General features: G+C 44.6%; 1 protein-coding gene across 1 annotated transcript in view; it reads left to right on the top strand.

The window, feature by feature from the left end:
- Girdin (protein girdin) overlaps positions 1 to 18,736 on the top strand; it is an 818,609-nt gene that overhangs the window by 743,959 nt on the left and 55,914 nt on the right. The window contains exons 30-32 of the mRNA XM_080282575.1: positions 782 to 854; positions 1,150 to 1,412; positions 8,775 to 8,979. Coding sequence (XP_080138701.1) covers positions 782 to 854; positions 1,150 to 1,412; positions 8,775 to 8,979 — 541 coding nt within the window. The remainder of the gene's footprint in view (positions 1 to 781; positions 855 to 1,149; positions 1,413 to 8,774; positions 8,980 to 18,736) is intronic.

Raw genomic sequence — 18,736 nt, 5'->3', positions numbered from 1 at the left:
GCTCTTCTAATACACTACTCACCTTCTCTGTTTTATTAGTACTCTCTTCTAGTTTCCTCCTCAATTCAACATTTTCACGCTTCAAATTTCTAATCTCATCATTCGCTGTTTCATTGGATTGGATCAGACTCTGTATGGTAGTATCCTTATTCTCAGACACATCCTTTATCACTAGATTCTCTACTTTCTTTTTAAGTTCACTAATCCTCATAAGTAATGTTTTAACCAGGTCCATGACATTTGTATTTGTATCAAATCCTTGAAATTCGAGTCCCTCATTGTTTACATTTTTGGCCATGTTTGATGTTGGTTAAGTGTGTGTGTGTGTATACTGTAAGTCAGTACTGTACTATAAAATGATTGGAGTCAGAACCAGAAGCCTCCCCCTTCCTTGTCTTAGCTCAGGTGTGTAGCACCCCCGACTGTCCATCAGTGTTGCAAGCATCCATGCAACACTGGAGGGTAGTGATTGTAACTGGAAATTCCTTCACTGCTTCATATCTGGAAGGAGATCAGGAATCATGTTTAAATCTTCCCAGCATGAGTGTTTTTGGGAAACAGGTATAAAAGAATGGCAGTTAATGACATGCTTTTCAGCACAGCATAGGGCTAATGCTTGTGAATAGTGGGATTAGTCCTGAAAATAAGTGTTTTCATCTATCCATAAAGTGGTTGGTACAGCTTCTGTTTTGATAAAGAATACTGTAATAAACAATGAGGACATGAAACTTGCATCTCTGAATTGGTATTGGTGTTAACCACGAATATCCTCTTTCCTCAGGAAAGGGTTCGGATCCAACTTGGTAAGGCGAGTGAGACGAGCTGGCACTGAACTCATCAACAAAGTGCCTAGGGTGAGTTACACCTAGGACACGAGCATCATATCTGTCTCCCTTTCAAGTTACTCTTTATCTGTCTATTTATCATCTACTGTGTATCCCTTCATTCCTGTATCAGCCGGCCATAAAATGTGATTATCCTCAGCCATTGTGATAAGTTTGTGTGCATACCTCAGTTACAGTCCATCAAGTCTCTAGCTGTAATTTGCTGTCTCATTGTGTGCTCTTTCTCAGCACATTTCATACTGTTTGTACACAGTACCAGCTGCATGGTCATAATACTATATTTATACTTCCTGTGGTCCGTCAGAGTGGTCGGTCAAGGTCCCGTGGTCGTGAAGAAGGTGGTGGGGAGAGTCCAGACTCCTCCTCACTAGGTTCCTCCTCTCAGGCTAATGACTCCCTAGATTCTGGCTCAGAAACACGACGATCCTCCCCAAATTTGCCTCCTTCTCCATCCCATGAGGATGGAGACACCAGTAGAACAACCACAGATGGCCACCATAACAGCATCAACAACAGGAAGAGTTTGCCACCTGCACTTTCAGACCTTTATGCTTCACACATACTCAGGTACAGTAAACCTTTGAGTTACAATGGCTCTTTTTGTGATAATTCAGATATATGACATTGTAAAAGTTAGGAACTGATTTAAGTTGCACTCATATGGTATTTGTATTTACATGAAATTTTGCCATTCTTTTGGTAGGTGGGGGCATTCATCATCCACTCACTCGATGTAGTGCTGCTTGGGAGCCTGCTCATTCCCTTCTTCCTTCCTTATATCTTTCTTTCCTCTTCAGTCTTTCTTTCTTTCATAAATTTCCTCTTCCTTCTGTCTAAGGGTGACTCTACATTGAGTAACAAGCCAAATGGTTTCATGTTCACCAGGAAACCATTTACTACGCAGGGTAATAACCATATAACCAAATTATGGCGTCTGATGGTTTAGTGGGTAATTAAGGCCCTCCAATCTTGATTGCTCACATAATGCCACTAAGGGATGAGTGAGGCTGGTCACTCTCATCTTAAATGTCAGGACCAACTTGCCTAGCTGCGGGCTCCTACGTTCCTCATGGGGCAACGTAGGGTTGGATGATGGATGAATGGATATATATATATATACCATATAAACAAACCATACGTGCTCCCTTCGTGTCAACTAGTGGGTTGATAAAGGGTTAGTGCCCCTCCCTGTAAAACAAATAGCTCAGAGTCAACTGGCCACCCCTTATAAGATTATGGCATGTGGCAGTATATATATATATATATATATATATATATATATATATATATATATATATATATATATATATTTGGCTGCCAAGCGGAGGGTTAGAAGAGAGGTATACAGGGCAAAGTCTGAGCCACAGACACTATTACTTGATAACCTAAATCATGGGGAAAGGAAAAATATGATATTTAGGGTGGCAGGTCAAGTGTAGAGGGATAATCGGGATATTATAGGTGAGCAGTGTGTGAAGAATGATGAAGGAAGAGTAGTGGTGAACAGTGAGGATATTAAAGATGCATGGAGAGAGCATTATAACCGGTTGTTGAATGAGGAGTTTGACTGGGACAGGGAAGGTTTGGAGCTAGCAGATCCAGTGTCTGGCCCTTGGCCTTTGATTGATACTGCTACTGTGAGTGAGGCAATAGGCAGGATGAGGGTGGGGAAGGCAGCAGGTGTGTCTGGGTTGACTGCCGAAATGTTGAAGGCCTCAGGCGATATAGGGGTGAGTTTAGTCACTGACCTGATAAATAGGATTATTTATGAGTGTGTTGTCCCAGATGGTTGGCTGAAGAGTGTAAATGTAAATGTGTATAAAGGGAAGGGTGATGCCCTGGAAAGAGGAAATTATAGAGGTATAAAGCTTTTAGATCAGATAATGAAGGTAATGGAGACAGTTTTAGAAGGTATGATTAGAGAAAGAGTGAATGTTGATGAGATGCAGTTTGGGTTTATGCTAGGTATGGGGACCACTGATGCTATATTCATTTGTTTCTGATTTCTCTTTTTACTCTCCCAACTTCTCGTTACACATTTATCACACCATTACAAATATCACATTATCATTACACTTCATCGCACTTATCATTACAGTTTCGGCAACAACCAAATTCTCTCATGGAAACTCTCCATTTCATTGGAATTTATCACACCAGCCATGAAAACAGATGTATTTGTATGTGTGGGGAGATGAAACAGGTGCAGGGAGTTGCCCTACAAGGCCACATAGTCTTTCAAAAACTAACACAGATGGACACTACTCAGAGGCGCTAATCTGGGCAGGTAGGGAGAATGAAAAAAAATAAATAAATAAATAAGATGCGTCGTATGTAATACAACATACAGCATTCTCCAATGACTTACGTTCAGCAACTGGTAGGTACGAAGTGAGAAATGAACAGAGTGAGGTGTAAAAATTTGGGAAGAAGTAGAAGTAACATAAAACAGGTACGTACATCAGGCCTGACACTTGGTGGCCTGTTGGGGGTTGGAAGGGTAGTGAGGGACAAGGAAGGAGAGATGGGGTGGGGTTTGGGGGGGGGGATGAGGTTAGCAGGGAAGGAGGAGGGGCAAGAGAGGGTGGAAAGGGACACAGGTTGTTGAGGAGAGATGCAGTTGCGTGAAGGGGTGGGAGAGTGATGGGGGACAAGGAGGGCGTGAGGGAGTGGAGTAGAGGGTGGCATGGATTTGGCCGAGAGGGGGGTGCCCCCCCACTACCTTGGTTGGTCCAGTCCCCCCTCACACCACATCAGGGACGAGTTCTCATTGGCCTGAAGCCATGTACGTCATAATCGGGGTGGAGCAAGCTGTCCACAGTTTTTTACAGGCCAGGTTCAGTTGATGTGATTAGGCATTTTGGCATAAAACTCAAATCACATCAGTTGATGCGATTAGGACTTAAGGGGTTAATAATCATGCATATATATGTGATGATGGTGATGGGAGGCATTATATTTTGTCTTAGCTCAGAGATAGATGCTTCGTCACCAGCCCGTCCATAGCGGTTTTACGAACAAACCTATAAACTAGTCACAGTACCCAAAGAATCTTTAATGTTTCATTACTTATCACAATGAATTTGTTGAAGTTTAACCTCCTCATAAGAGAGAAAGAAGTTCACAGTTGGAGCACTTGTAGTATGGAGCTGAAGTTGTCACTATCTTCTTTTACAAACAGGAGCGCCCTGCCAGGGAATTTGCCCGTCCATTTCAAACCTTGCCACGCCCACGCCATGGGTAGTTTATGCGCATGGTTCGTTTTTTGGAGTGTCTGGCACCTTGCCATGTCATAGAAAACCATGCCATATGCGACTTGACTATATATATATATATATATATATATATATGTAGGGAAGAGTAAAGTGATGGTCTTTGAGAGAGGTGAAGTCAGTGAATGTACAGCGAGGTTGGATGGTGAGGAATTGGAAAATGTGAGGGGTGATTAGAAAGAAATGACAGTGAGTCCATAAACTTTTATTAGCATGAAGAACTATCAAACTATGACTCACATTCCTTCAAAGTACTCCCCTCCAACCTCTATGCAGCGTTCCATTCTCTTTCTGCACTTCATGAAGCAAGCGTGGTACTCTGAAGACGGTATACTTCGGAGTTCTGAATTGACGGTCCGTGCCAAGTCTTGGATGCGATGAAATTGCTTCCCAGCGATGGCAGATTTAATTTTTGGAAACAACCAAAAGTCACAGGGAGCCAGGTCAGGGGAGTAGGGTGGGTGGGGGAGCAGAGTTATACCTTGTTGTTCCAGGTACTGCATAGTGAGGCGAGCTTTGTGGGGTGCAGCATTGTCGTGGTGCAGCAAAAGGCGAGACCGACGGCGGGTTGGTGCGGTGTTGGCCTTGTGTTCCAAGACTTGTGGAAGGACCTGGTCTGTGTAGTATTGGGCTGTGATAGTGGACTTTTCAGGCATCACATCCACGCATATTGGTCCTTGAGAATTGAAAAAGATGGTGAAAAGGCGCTTCCGGCTGCGAAATCCTTCCTTCAAAATCTGAGGTCGAGGGTCTTCATCGCCCAACCACACCATGTTTGACTGCTTGTCACGGGTTGTGAAGAATGAAATCCAACACTCATCTCCAGTAGCAACATCTGAGAACCGTTTTGGACCATTTGGTTCAAATTCAGCAAGCCAGACACGACAAATCCTCACCCGTTCAGCCTTTTGCTCATCAGTCAACAAATGGGGTATCCATCGTCAACACTTCTTCCTCAGGTGTAATTGTTCATGCACGATGTCATATGCACTCCCATAACTGATATCAAGCTCCAAGGCTAAGAACCTAAGAGTTACAGTTGGATCCTCGTCAATGATGGACCGTGCACGGACAGTTGTTGCTTCGGTCACGGATGTCCGGGGGCGTCCAGAGCGTTGTTCATCTTTCAATTCAGTTTTTCCTGCTGTGAAAGCACGAATCCAGCGGGAAACAGTTTCCAGGGAAGGAGTAGTGTCTGGATAAACTTGTAATAATTCCCCTCGAATCTGTTGCTTTCTTTCCCAGTTTCCACCTCGTAAAAATGTAGAACCTGCAGGTTTCTTTCGAGTAATCCATGTTTCTGGCCAGAGAGCAAAAACAAGAGTGAAGCATTCACTCACAACAATAAAACAAGAAAAGTCAGGCATACGGCGACAAGTTCAAACTCGTAAGGACAGGCAACTCTGCACTCTCCTTGCTCCCCTACCTCCCATCATTCAAGGTTTTCATGTTATAGCACGAACTGTCATTACTTTCTGATCACCCTTCGTACATTTAAGTACTTGGGTAGTGTGATGAGTAAGGATGGAGGTTTGGAGGGTGAAGTGCTTGAAAGGGTACAGCAGGGAAGAAAGGTTGCTGGTTCCTTGAAAGCAGTGATAAGAAACAGGGAAGTGAGCATGGAAGTGAAAAAGTTACTACATGACAGTATTGTGATACCAACTCTAACATATGGAAGTGAAGCTTGGACGTTGCTGGAAGGACACAAGTCAAGAGTGAGAGCAGTGGAAATGAGTTATTTAAGAGGAGCCTGTGGAGTCACATGGAGAGACAGGCTGACAAATGAGAATATAAAGGAGCATTGTGGTGTGGATGTGGATGTGATAGGAAGTGTTATGAGGAATACACTGAGGTGGTTTGGCCATGTAGAGAGGATGGAGGGTGAAAGACTGACGAAGAAAGTGTATATGAGTGAGGTGGAGGGGGGAAGAGGGAGGGGGAGGCCGAGGATGAGATGGAGGGATGGGGTGGAGAGGTATATGAGAGAGGGGAATGTGAGTTGGGAGCGGGGCAGTGAAATGGCGGGGGACAGGGCGACGTGAAGGTGATTTGTTTGCGGCCACCCTGAGCGGGGTGGAGGCGTCTGGCAATAGATAGAGATAGATATATATATATATATATATATCTATCTATCTATCTATCTATCTATTGCCAGACGCCTCAATCCCGTTTGGGGTGGCCACAAACATATCGCCTCCAAGTCGCCCTGTCCCCCGCCATTTCACTCCCCTGCTCCCAACTCACACCCCCCTCTCTCATATACCTCTCCACACCATATATATATATATATATATATATATATATATATATATATATATGACAGGGAGACCCCGAGATACGATACCCCATGATGCGATACCTCAGCATACCTATCGGGGTAGAAATACTACCCCACCCCGTTGAACGATGGCCAAACCCTGGTATAATGATGGGTTTTGTTTTGTTTTTAACTGATTTTGATGATGTTTTAGACTTCAGTTTTGTGTAAGGTTGATTTATAAACTGTTTTTAGACATAGATTACAGTAATTCGTTCCAGTCATAGGTGGGGTGAACATTGTCATTTTGGGACACAGTTTACTAAGTTTGATTTTTTCCAGACTTATTTTTAACAAATTTCAGATTTTATTTTTAGGTTTATGTGAGTTATAAACTGCTATTTGGCGTAATTAAGCATGTTTTAAAGCTACCTGGGGGTTTAAGTTAACTAGAAACTTGTTTTTGGACTCATTTGGATGGGTTTAGGACTTGGTTGGGGGGAAACCCAAGGCTCAAAAATGCATCCCTATACTTTACATATTAAATTTACCGCAAGATACGATACCCCACCTAGCGATGGGTTTTTACTTAACCAGTTGCATCGTTAAACCAGGGTATGCCCATATATATTATCAGAGCATGGAATCAGATTTCAGTCATTACGAATATGTAGTTAGTAATGACCTTATGGGTGAAAATGGACCCTCTCTTAATTCATCTATAAGGACACTAACATTTGTAGTTCCATAATGTTTAAGATTTTTCACCATTGTTCTTATAGCATTTTTTGTTCAGATTGTCCTTATCTGTCATCTTCAAAAGTTTTGCCTTTTCCTCCTCATGAAAATGGACCCTTTCATAATTCATCTATAAGGACACTAACATTTGTAGTTCCATAATGTTTAAGATTTTTCACCAATGTTCTTATAGCATTTTTTGCTCAGATTGTCCTTATCTATCATGTTCAAAAGTTTTGCCTTTTCCTCCTGGAACACCCAGTGTGTGTGTGTGTGTGTGTGTGTGTGTGTGTGTGTGTGTGTGTGTGTGTGTGTGTGTGTGTGTGTGTGTGTGTGGTCTTACATAATTGTATCTCTCCAGGAATGAGTCAGACTTGTACTGTCCCGTGATTTAAACATTTTATCATACCTGTCCTTAAATTTATGAATGGTTTTGGCACACGCTATTTCATTCAGTAGTGCATTCCACTGATCAGTTGCCCTATTTGGGAAACTGAATTTCCTTACGTCTTTGTCATCTCTCTTTTTATGTAGTTTTTTGCAGTGTCCACATGCTGATGCTGCCCCATAGGTTATATACTCATTGATGTCTATTTTGTCTTTCCCTGAGATGCATTTGTATAGCATAATTATGTCTCGTCTTTTCCTTGTTTCATGTAATGTTGATAGGTTCAGTTTTTCTAGTCTTTCTTCGTAACTTAGATCCTTTAAGCTTGGTATCCATCTTGCAGCAGCCCTTTGTACTTTTTCAATCTTATCTATGTGTTTTTTGAGATGAGGATTCCAGACCACTGATGCATAATCCAGGGTTGGTCTGATGAATGATGTTATTATCTTTCTCAGCATTTCTTCATTTATGTATGTGAATGTTATTCTCATATTAGCAAGCAGTGTGTGCATGTTTCGTACCATCTCCATTTATATGGCTATGTGTGGGGTTGAACTTCCTAGCATAGAATCCCAGTCTGGTCTTTTTCCACTTTTTCCAAACTTAATTACAATTTGTCCACATTGAATTCCATTTTCCATCTGTTGCTCCACTCATGAAGTTTATTTGATTCTTCTTGTAGCTCCCTGCAAGAGTCTTTGTTAGTAATGAGTGTGTGTGTGTGTGTGTGTGTGTGTGTGTGTGTGTGTGTGTGTGTGTGTGTACAGGTATATGTACCAGTATGTATATTGTATTTGTTCATCCATGATGCCACCACCCCGATTCACAGAACTTAATGAAAATTTGTTTGTCCTAACATTCCTCTTTTTGTGTCATTTAGTGTTTTGGTTTTACTGTGAATTACTGTAATCTGCATATACTGTATCATGGCAAAACAAAGTTTAGACTTAGATATTTGTTTGAAAGAGTAGGAAGCAAAGAAGCATCATTATTGTGCTACATTTTTTCTGTGTATTATTAGCTGCATAGTATTTCTGGCTTCTAGTGTTGTTTTAGTATGCTAACTGTATAATGTCGAATACCTAGAAGTGTCAGACTTTTTCCCTGTATGCTGAGCCGTCATCTGATGCAGTACTGGAAAAATGTGTAATATAGTGGAAGTTCACTTCTTTCATCATTAGTCAGATATAGTGAGGTTTTACTGTGCTCTTGTTGTCCAGAGTGTTATGCTTCATAACATGTCTTGTTATAAAAGTCTGCATTGTATATTGCAGGGGTTCTGTCTCCTCTGAGGATGTGGTAAGTCTGAGATCAGGAGAGGTGAGTGGCCCAGATGACTCACTATCTACAGTGGGAGGAGGAGGTGGTTGTGGAGGGGAGTTGGGCCGTGCTGGATCCCGCCGACCCTTGTGCCTAACACATGACCCAGATTCCATACCCACTAGGGATGTTGGACCAGAGCCGCTTCATGACACCCAGGTTAGACTTAGTCTTCCATCAACCAGTCCAGGATTGCCTCATCAGTAGCATAGATGTTCTTGGCGAGGCTACTCAGTCCAGACATTAAGACAAAAGCGACCAGTTGCTTGTTCTCTACTGGCATTATATAAGTAGTAAACCTCAACCACCCTTTGGAATTTGGTCCTCAGAGAGCACCTTCACTTATACTTCCAGGCATCTAAAATTGTATGAGAGCAATGGAGCTAATGGCCACACTTGATCTCAGTATGAAGATGAGAGAAGTGTCCCATAAAGGGGAAAGCACCTAGTTATAATAGCCATTTCAACCTGATGTGTTTAACCATGTCCATACCATCACCAGATGGTTTTGTTCAACTGTTCAGTTCAACTGCAGTAGTGAAATGTTTATTTAAGGCTGTATCTAGCCCCTTTAGTTTGAAAAGTCTTTTAAATTGAATAAATTATCTGTCAGTAGCAAGAACAAAATTAAAAGTATATCAATACATTGAAAGGACTGATTGCTTCATAAACAGTAAAGGTACAGAGAATTTCCTCCTTTATATGACTATGATAACTTGTGGTATTTTAAAAAGATTATTTTCCTCCCTGTTGTACTAAAAAATTACATGAACTACCTATTTACTCAGAAATACAGTGGGCTTGCACAGTGCGCGTCACCGCGGTGCACGATTCGCCTTGTGCACGAGTGACCAAAAATCATAACCAAAAACCCTTTAATGCGCAAGTTTATTGCACAGAACGCGAGGCAGAGGCAAGGAGTGGCTCAAAAATGCCATTTTCTACTAGCGCGCGACCACCCCTCACAGAGCGCGTCACGTGTCGTCATGTTGATGCGCAGAAATTCCCAGGCATTCTACTGCGCAGCTTGGGGTACAGGGGAGCAGGCGCGCCATAACAGTCCCAGCTCGTGCACTGTGCGAATCCGCTCTCTACAGCTAACCTGTCGTGTACAACGTGTGGTGTTTTTTGTGCTGCCTGTACTTTGCTGCACCATGGCTCCAACCCCAAGAGTAAAGAAACTTCTGACGCACGCCACCAAGTTAAAGATAATTAAGATGAAGGCGGAGGGTCAAGGAAACACGGCTATCGGGAGAACCCTGGGACTGGCTGAATCTACAGTGAGAACTGTGTGGAAGAACCGTGAAGCCATAAAGGCTGTAGTGAAGACGTATGGTGCCTCTGACCTAGACGGCCGTTCGTGGGTGGGAAATCGTGCTATGATATTAATGGAGCGCTATCTTGCCACCTTCATAATGCGGAAAGAAAAGGAAGGTGTTCCACTCAATGGAAGATTTATTCGGAACCAAGCCCAGCTCTTTTACAAGGCTGCATCTCGAAGGTTAAAAGTGGAAAAACTGTTCAGGGCATCGGTTGGATGGCTGGGCCGTTTTCTCAAGCGCAAGGAACTCCGTTACGTAAAATTGTCTGGTGAACGTCCCTCTGCTGATGAGCTGGCCGCGAGAGACTATCCTGCAATATTTAAAACGATTATTGAAGAGGGACAGTACACCAAGGACCAGATCTACAACATCGATGAAACGTCCTTATATTACAAGGCCATGCCAAAATCAACTTACATTGCTAAAAGACAGAAACAAGCCCCTGGTCGCAAGCTCCAGAAGTGTAAGATGACGGTAATGTTTGCTGTAAACCTGTCTGGGAGCCACAAGATGAGGCCAGTTGTTGTACACACAGCTTCACATGCAAGGTGCTACAAAAACCTCACGAACATGGATGCAAGTGGCATGTATTGGTATAAGTCCGTAAATGGTTGGATGACCGGGAACATTATGGCAGACTGGTTAACGAGGCGGTGTGTCCCTGATGCGAGAGCCAAGTGTCGGGAACTGGGCATTCCATTTAAGATGCTCCTTGTGCTTGATAACGCACCAAGTCACCCTCCATACCTGGAAGATCTACACAAGGATTGTCGTGTTGTGTTTCTGCCGCCCCGCACAACGTCACTAATGCAGCCACTCGATCAAGAACTAATCGCCACAGTGAAGCATTTCTACCATAAGGAAGTGTACGACTACCTACGCAGGAAGACCGACACACAAGAGGAGCTTCATGCCCTACAAGAAGATCACAACGAAGACCTTGATGAGGCATCTGCTCCCGTTCCATCTCCACCAGCACCTCTATCCCGACCTACCACAGATGCCATGACTGTTGAGGCATTTTAGCGTAACTTTACGGTGAAGGACGCAGTTGAATTTCTCCTTCAAGCCTGGCACCAGATTACACCTGCAACGGTGAACCATGCATGGGGAATGCTCGTGCCTCACCTGTGCATCACCCAGGAGACGGCCATTCAACCACTGGCCGATGCTGAGGCAGCAACATTGACAGCAGCACAAGCTGTACCAGGTTTCGAGGATGTTACATTGGCGGACATACAAGAAGTGCACTCTGCTACTGAGGAACAACCTCCCGAGGAAATGTTGCAACGGATAGACGAGGCTGACGCCGAGCCCGACGCCAGACAGAGTCAAGTTGAGCAACCTAGTGAGATGGAAGGCAGGACTGAGCTGTGTATGTCAAACATTAGCAAGATCCTTGCTGCCGTGGATAAGCTTAAGGAAGAGGTGAAGGCACAGGAAGTGAGCAACCTAAGAACGGAGGAACTTCTGGTTGGTATCGACAAACTCTTCCGTTTCTACACAGACAGGCACAGGGAAGAAATAAACAGGAGAAGACAGACGCTCATAACAAGCTACACACAGCGGGCTCAAGTTGGTGAAATAGCGGAACCATCAACATCGTCTGCTCCTGATCCTGTTGAGGATGAAGAGGATGCAATGTCAGATGTGTCAGCATCGACTTTGAAGGGTTTATAGCCGAAGTGAGTGACTTGGATGCTCCTGGGGAAGGTGATCAAGAGGAGTCTGTGGAGGGAAGTGTTGGTGCGGTGGGGAGTGCAGCGCTGTAAGTGTTGCCGCGCCTCGGAACCCCTGTTATTTAAGGTCATCAGGCCTGTTGTCTACTGTTGTTAAGGTGACTACCCATATTTTTGTTATTGTAGCTATAGCTTTAGTACAGTAATCACTCCAATATCCGGAGTAATAGAGCCATCGGTAGGTTCGGTTATTGGTTTCGTCCGGATATTGGGCCCCAGCTTATGGACTTGTACTTATGGACCCTAACTCAGAGAAACACCTATACAACTCCCTCTGGACATGCATAGCACTTATTTAACACCCAAATCACATCAATAAGGCACATAAATGACTGAAATAAATGCAAAAGAAACATAAAATGAGGGTTTAGAAGTATGTTCATACATTAATAAACATTCTGGTACTTATGGACCCTAACCTAGCCTAACTCAGAAAAACACATTCCTACTGCACATGCATGAGGTAAGTATAGTATGGAAAAAAGTACAGTATGAAACATTCTGGTAAGTATAGTATGGAAAAAAGTACAGTATGAAACATTCTGGCTACTTACAGCAAGTCCCTGGCCAGCTCGATGGATAACCGCCTCCTCTCGGACTCTGACAGTAAGAACGATTTCCTGAAGCACTTGCAGTACACTCTTTCTGAAGTCTTGCACTGAACTTAGTCAATAACACACAGAAGTCCGTTCTCTTCACAGTGTTCATTTTAGTCCAAATAATGTTCCAGTATAATTTAGTGTTGCAACATTAACTTTTCCCAATTTTTTTTATTTTCCAAAGCCAAAACAAAGAAGGTTATTTACGTTAAATTTTGTTTCCACTGAGTCTTTTCTCTCATTTTGAAAACCTTAACACAACACACCGTTTTTTTCACTGCACAACACTCAAAATTCCCGTGTGGTCTAGTGGAGAAGTTCTTGCTGTTTATTCACTGTCAGAGTCCGAGAGTATCACTGGCAGGCGACCAAGGGGTGCATCGCTGGGTCGTGGTGATGGTGTACCGACTGCAGAAGACTCTGAGGAATGCCGCAAACTCACGTCGAGCGGTGACTCCACTGTAGCTGATGTGCTGGGCTGTGGCTCGGAGCATGAGGGCCTGTCTTGGGGAGGCAATGGAGTGGAGCCAGGGCTTGGCACAGCGGGGGTCACGGGCCTGAAAAAACTGTCAATCGCTGACTGACGCAAGGACTGATGATTCTGGCGATTGATGATGCGCTGCCTGAAAGCACGCACTTCCTCCACGAGTCCCAAGGGCCCCATCTCCCTGTCGCAGTCCGGGTGTTCCAGGTAGTCTAGGATGAACTCTAGATGTTCCCGGAGTGCGCTCAGCTTGGGGATGGCTGGAGTAGTGTCCTGCTGAGAGGAGTCCGCATCATCGTCGCCTTCATCATCGGAATCTTCAAGTTCGGGACTGACACCAGCAACCGAAGACGCGATCTCGATATCAGACAACGTCTGATACCCAGGATCGCCCTCGTCGTCGTCCAACCACTCACGTACATCGTCCACATCAACAACGTTGCTGTGCGTACGTAGCCGTGCATGGAAGTCATCCACGTCAAAGCCCAGAAAATCGTACTCCACATCTGTTCCGAGAAGCAGATGAGACCAACCATTTTCAAGAGTTTTCACAGGGACTTCCTTCCATGCACTAGCCCAGTTGTACAGCACAGACTTGATGTAGCAGCGAAGGTTTTCCAAAGTCCGCTTGCCTCGAGTGTCACGTCCTTCCCTGCGCTCGTCCTCGTCCTCGAGAACAACCATCACCTTGTCCAGGAACTTCCGACGGTACAGGCGCTTTGTTGCCACAATCACTCCTTGGTCCATGGGTTGAATGAGAGCAGTCGTATTAGGTGGCAGAAACATGCACCTAATACGGCCATTCTCAGCAACCAAGTCCTTGTCGCACGTGTGGGCAGGTGCATTGTCGAGCAGAAGGAGAGCCTTTACCTGGTCGCGAGGGATTCCCAGTGTCTTCGTCTGGTACTGGATGACCTCCTTGACGAAATGACGGTGAAACCAGTCTTTGAAAATCACAGCTGTGAACCATGCTTTCAAAGAATGGTACCATACGACAGGAAGGACATCCATCACCCCACGAAGGCACCGAGGCTGCTTTGCACGGCCAACAACAACGGGCTTAAGCCGGTGCATGCCGTTAGCACTGGCACAACACAAAGCAGATATCCGTTCCTTAGAAAGCTTGCGGCCAGGTACACGCTTCTCCGTCTCCTCGACTAGAGTGTTCGTTGGCAGCGAGCGATAGAATAGGCCAGTTTCGTCTGCGTTATAGACTTGACCGAGAGTGAGGCCCTCCCTGTCAATCAAGCCTTTCACCTTGTGCCGAAACTCGTCAACTCCATCCTCGTTAGCGTCTAATGCATCGCCATGTGCTTTACGGTTAGTTAGGCCATGTCGCAACTTGAACGCGAAGAGCCAACCCTCGGATGCCTTGAAGTCTAGGGCGTCGTGAAGCCTTGCAAACTTCTCAGCAGCAGCCTTCAGCTCCATTCCATGTACCATCACACCAGCTGCACGTTGCTGTCGGTACCAAATCAACGTGGATCGGTCGATTTCTGCAAACTTGGGGGTAAACATAACCTTCCTTTCCACGTTGTGTTTGCTTCTCGACGAGAAGTCAACCGTGTACTGCATGAGTTTGTCTCAGGAACGTTTGATATCGAACAAAGTCGACCGGGCCAGGTTATACTCGTGGAGAATGCGGGAAGAAGACCAACCCGCATCAGCTTTCTCCAATATCTCCCTCTTCTTTTCCAGAGTCAACACCACTCTCTTCCTTTTCTCAGGTGGCGGGGCCATCATCACACACACTAAGAGGAGGGCCGAGAGCAGCAGGAGGCCTTGCAGCAAGTACAGCACCACCACAAAGCGAGCACATGGGCAGCCATTGCGAAGAGCGTAGGTCCAGTCGCGGTGAGAGACAGGCGGGAAGTGGGGAGGATGCAGCGGCGCTCTATTGGACGTCGGAGGAATGACGAACCAAAACAATGCTCTCCCGCGGCGTGCGCGGCAAGTTCAAATTACGGACGGCAAAAAATCGATTTATTTTTTTTATTTTTTTGGGTTTTCGAACCATTTTGGGAATGTTGGATCCCAGGACGATAAGGTCCGGGTAGTGGGGATGTTCGGTTATTGGGCGTCCGGATATTAGAGTGATTACTGTACAGTGTCTGAAACATATGACCTTTATTATGTCTCTAAGGGCCAAAAAATGTCCAGGTATGAGGGGGTACTGCCCATATGTAATTATTCCCATAAGATTATGTATTCCTAGTACTTGAATTCCCAGTGCGCGAGCGCGTGCACCGCCCAATCTCTCGCGTACTATGCGAGCCCACTGTATTGTGGTATGAACTTGCCAGTCTACTGACAGAGACCAGTCATCATTGTTGTGATAATTTTTCCCACCTAAGGATGTAAAGTGGGATCCAGATACAAGAGAAGAAAAGGTTCAGGAGTGGGAGAGCTGTTAACAGCACGCCCTGTGAAATGGGTCACAGTTATTCATACTTCTGGAATCTTGGCTACATCACACAATCCTAATTATGTTTACATATACCATACTGTTGATTACAGAGAATGTAAGGGAGACAGAGGAAAGATTTAGGAAGTGGAGAGATGGTATGGGGCACAAGGGCTTAAGAGTAAATGCAGATAAAACAAGTGATGATATCTAGGGTTGGTGGCAGTACTGTCAAAGAGGAGGGAGAGTGGCCATGGTGCAGTTTGCCACAACGGCATGGGAAGTAATTCCATCTTGTGCGGTGTTTGTGATAAGTGGGTGCATAAGGGATGTAGTGGTATTAGAGGTAGACTGCGAGATAATGCTGATTTTATGTGTTCAGTGTGTCGGGGAGAGCAGGTGGAAATTGTCAGGTGTGAAAGGATTGAACTTGCTGTTAAGTCTTTTGAGTGTATGGAAGAGTTTTGTTATTTGGGAGACATATTATGTGCTGGAGGTGGGGCTTGAGCTAACTCTGTGGCTAGGGTGAGAAGTGGTTGGAAGAAGTTGAAGAAGCTGTTGCCTCTCCTGACATTGAGAGGGCTTTCCCTACATATTATGCGATCTTTGTATACAGCATGTGTTAGGAGTGTAATGCTGTATGGTAGTGAGCCCTGGGCAGTAAAGGAAGAGAATATTCGTTGGCTCAGACGTTCAGAAATGACAATGTTGTGCAGGGTGTTCCAGAGTGTAAGACCTGGGGGGGCTGAGTTTATGATGGAAGAGGTGAGAGGTAGGACAGGACTGGAGTGTATTGGTGTTGTGATTAGGAGAGGTAGACTGAGGTGATCTGGGCATGTAGAGATGATGGGGGATGATAATTGGGTGCAGAAAGTGAGATGCGTTAATACTGGGGATGGGGTTGCAAGGGGTAGACCGAAAAAAACGTGGGAAGAGGTCATTAAGTGTGACCTCAGGGTTAAGGGACTGAAAGGGAGGCTGCCATAGATCAAGCAGCATGGAGAGCCACCATCAGGTGACCACAGCTGACACATGCAAACATGTTGGAGCCTTCAAAAACGAAAACAAAAACATACTACATAGCACAAATACCAGTCATCAACTCCTTGAGCCCAGTGACATATTTTTATATTACTTTATATTCTTGCTAAATCTAGATGATTATATTCAGGTTGGAAGAGTTCCACAGTACTTAAGAGGTTAATAAACACTATCTCTAGCCCTTGGAGAGTGATGAATCTCCAAAGGTAAATAAAACCATTTAAAGGTCTTGAAATTTTTAACCAGAAAGAGATAGGTAATGGTAGATGACATGTTTGACAAAATATACATATACCAGTATGTATATGGTATACTGTATATATACAGTATATATATATATATATATATATATATATATATATATATATATATATATATATATATATATATATATATATATATATATATATATATATATATATATATATATATATATATATATATATATATATATATATATATATTAGAAGGGGGAGGTTGTAGCACGGGCCGAACAGGGTGGTACTCCCGAGGGGAATGGGAATGCTGGTGATAGGGAGAGCTGGAGCTCCTGTTTCACTAGCTGACTAACCATCCCCCTTTGCTGACCTTTTCAGTGTGACAGTAACATGGAAGGTAGACCAGCATACTCTCCCAAACATTTCCTCTAACTATCTTATGCACCACACCACATGCACTTTACATTTCACACAATGTATCCCACTATGTTACAGGGGTTGGCGCCAGCAAGGGCATGTGGCCAGAAAACTTTGCCCCCACTACTCAGTGGCGGACTTCTTGGGGGAGGCGTGACGGGGGTTCCACCGGCATAGATCATGGGTCCAGGGCGAGATGGGGCTCAGGCCTGTGCTAGAGGGTACAGGGCGTTGCGGTTCCCAAGCTGCCGCTTCCGCCCAATAGAGAGGGGCCTGAACCTGGGAGTAGCGCCCCAGGAGGCTGCCCTATCAGTGGGTGTATAATGGCGGGATAGTTGCAGTGCCAAGGCGCGCTTGGAGGGTGTCCCTCCAGCTGTCCTGACAGGGTGCCCCGAGGCCACTACCACCACCACTGGTAAGCTGGTGAGCTAGGGGTCCCAGATCCATTGCCTGGACCTGGGATTGTGCAGTGAGTGTAGCCTTTGGTACATCTATCCTCCTTTATTAATCCTGACTGTGACAGAACACAAGAATAAGTTTCAAAGTAAGCCTGAGGACAGTAAATCACCCAGGGGGATGAGGGTGGGTTCTTGGAATGTGGGAAGTTTGAGGGGAAGTCGTTGAGGCATTCAGTAGGAGGTGGGTGAATGTGGCGTGTTTGCAGGAAGTCCGGTACAGGGGTGGATCAGCCAGAAAAATTGTTGGGAAGGACTGTTGCTATAAGTTGTTTTGGCAGGGGTGGACAGACAGATATGGGGGTGTCGGTGTGATGGTTGTGCGGAAATGGGTGGAATATGTTATGAATGTTATAAGAGTAAGCAATAGGATATTGGTAGTGAAAATTCTTTTCGGTAGAATGATAGCTGCAGTTATATTGGCATATGCTCCACAGGCAGGATTGGATGAAGCAGAGAAAGATAGATTTTGGGAGGATTTAATGCGTGTAGTAGGTGGTATGCGGGATGATGAGATAGTGGTTTTGGGAGGGGACTTAAATGGTCATGTAGATGAAGCTGCACAGGGTTATGAAGTAGTACATGGGGGATGTGCGTATGGTATAAGAAATGCGGAAGGGGAAAGGACTCTCGAGTTTGGGGAGGCAATGGACATGATTGTGTGCAACACATATTTTAGGAAAAGAGAGAGTAGGTTAATTAGGTATGAGTCTGGGGAAATAGCAATCAGATAGAGTATTTTCTGGTTAGGAGGGCTGATAGGAGGTTATTGAGGGATGTTAAAGTTATAGGAAGTGAGGAGTGTGTGCAGCAGCACAAACTATTGATTTGTGATATGGTGCTTAAAGAACAAGTGATGAAAAAGAGGACTTATGTACCTTGGAGGAAAATATGGAAGCTGAAAAACCAAGTAGTAAGGGATGCATTCTGTAGCGAGATGAGGAGAGTGATGGCTGAACAGGGAGTTGTAGACAGAGGCGTTAATGAACAGTACAGAGCCCTCAAGAACAATCTCTTGAGAGTTACTGATGTAACATTAGGTTGGACAAGAGGACCACCAAGATAAAGTAACTTGGTGGTGGGATGAGGGTGTAGAAGCTGCAGTTAAGGAGAAAAGAAGGCTTTTCCTGGAATGGAAGAAGGGTGGTAGCAAGGAGGAATACTTGGCAGCCAAGCATAGGGCTAGAAGAGAGGTATACAGGGCAAGGTCTGAGTCACAGAGACTTTTACTTGATAA

The sequence above is a fragment of the Coenobita brevimanus genome, chromosome 94 (assembly GCF_032717465.1).
Source record: "Coenobita brevimanus isolate Jiangsu-jjx chromosome 94, ASM3271746v2, whole genome shotgun sequence".
In the NCBI taxonomy this organism is placed as follows: domain Eukaryota; kingdom Metazoa; phylum Arthropoda; class Malacostraca; order Decapoda; family Coenobitidae; genus Coenobita; species Coenobita brevimanus.
This window is presented reverse-complemented; position numbering and strand designations above follow the sequence as displayed.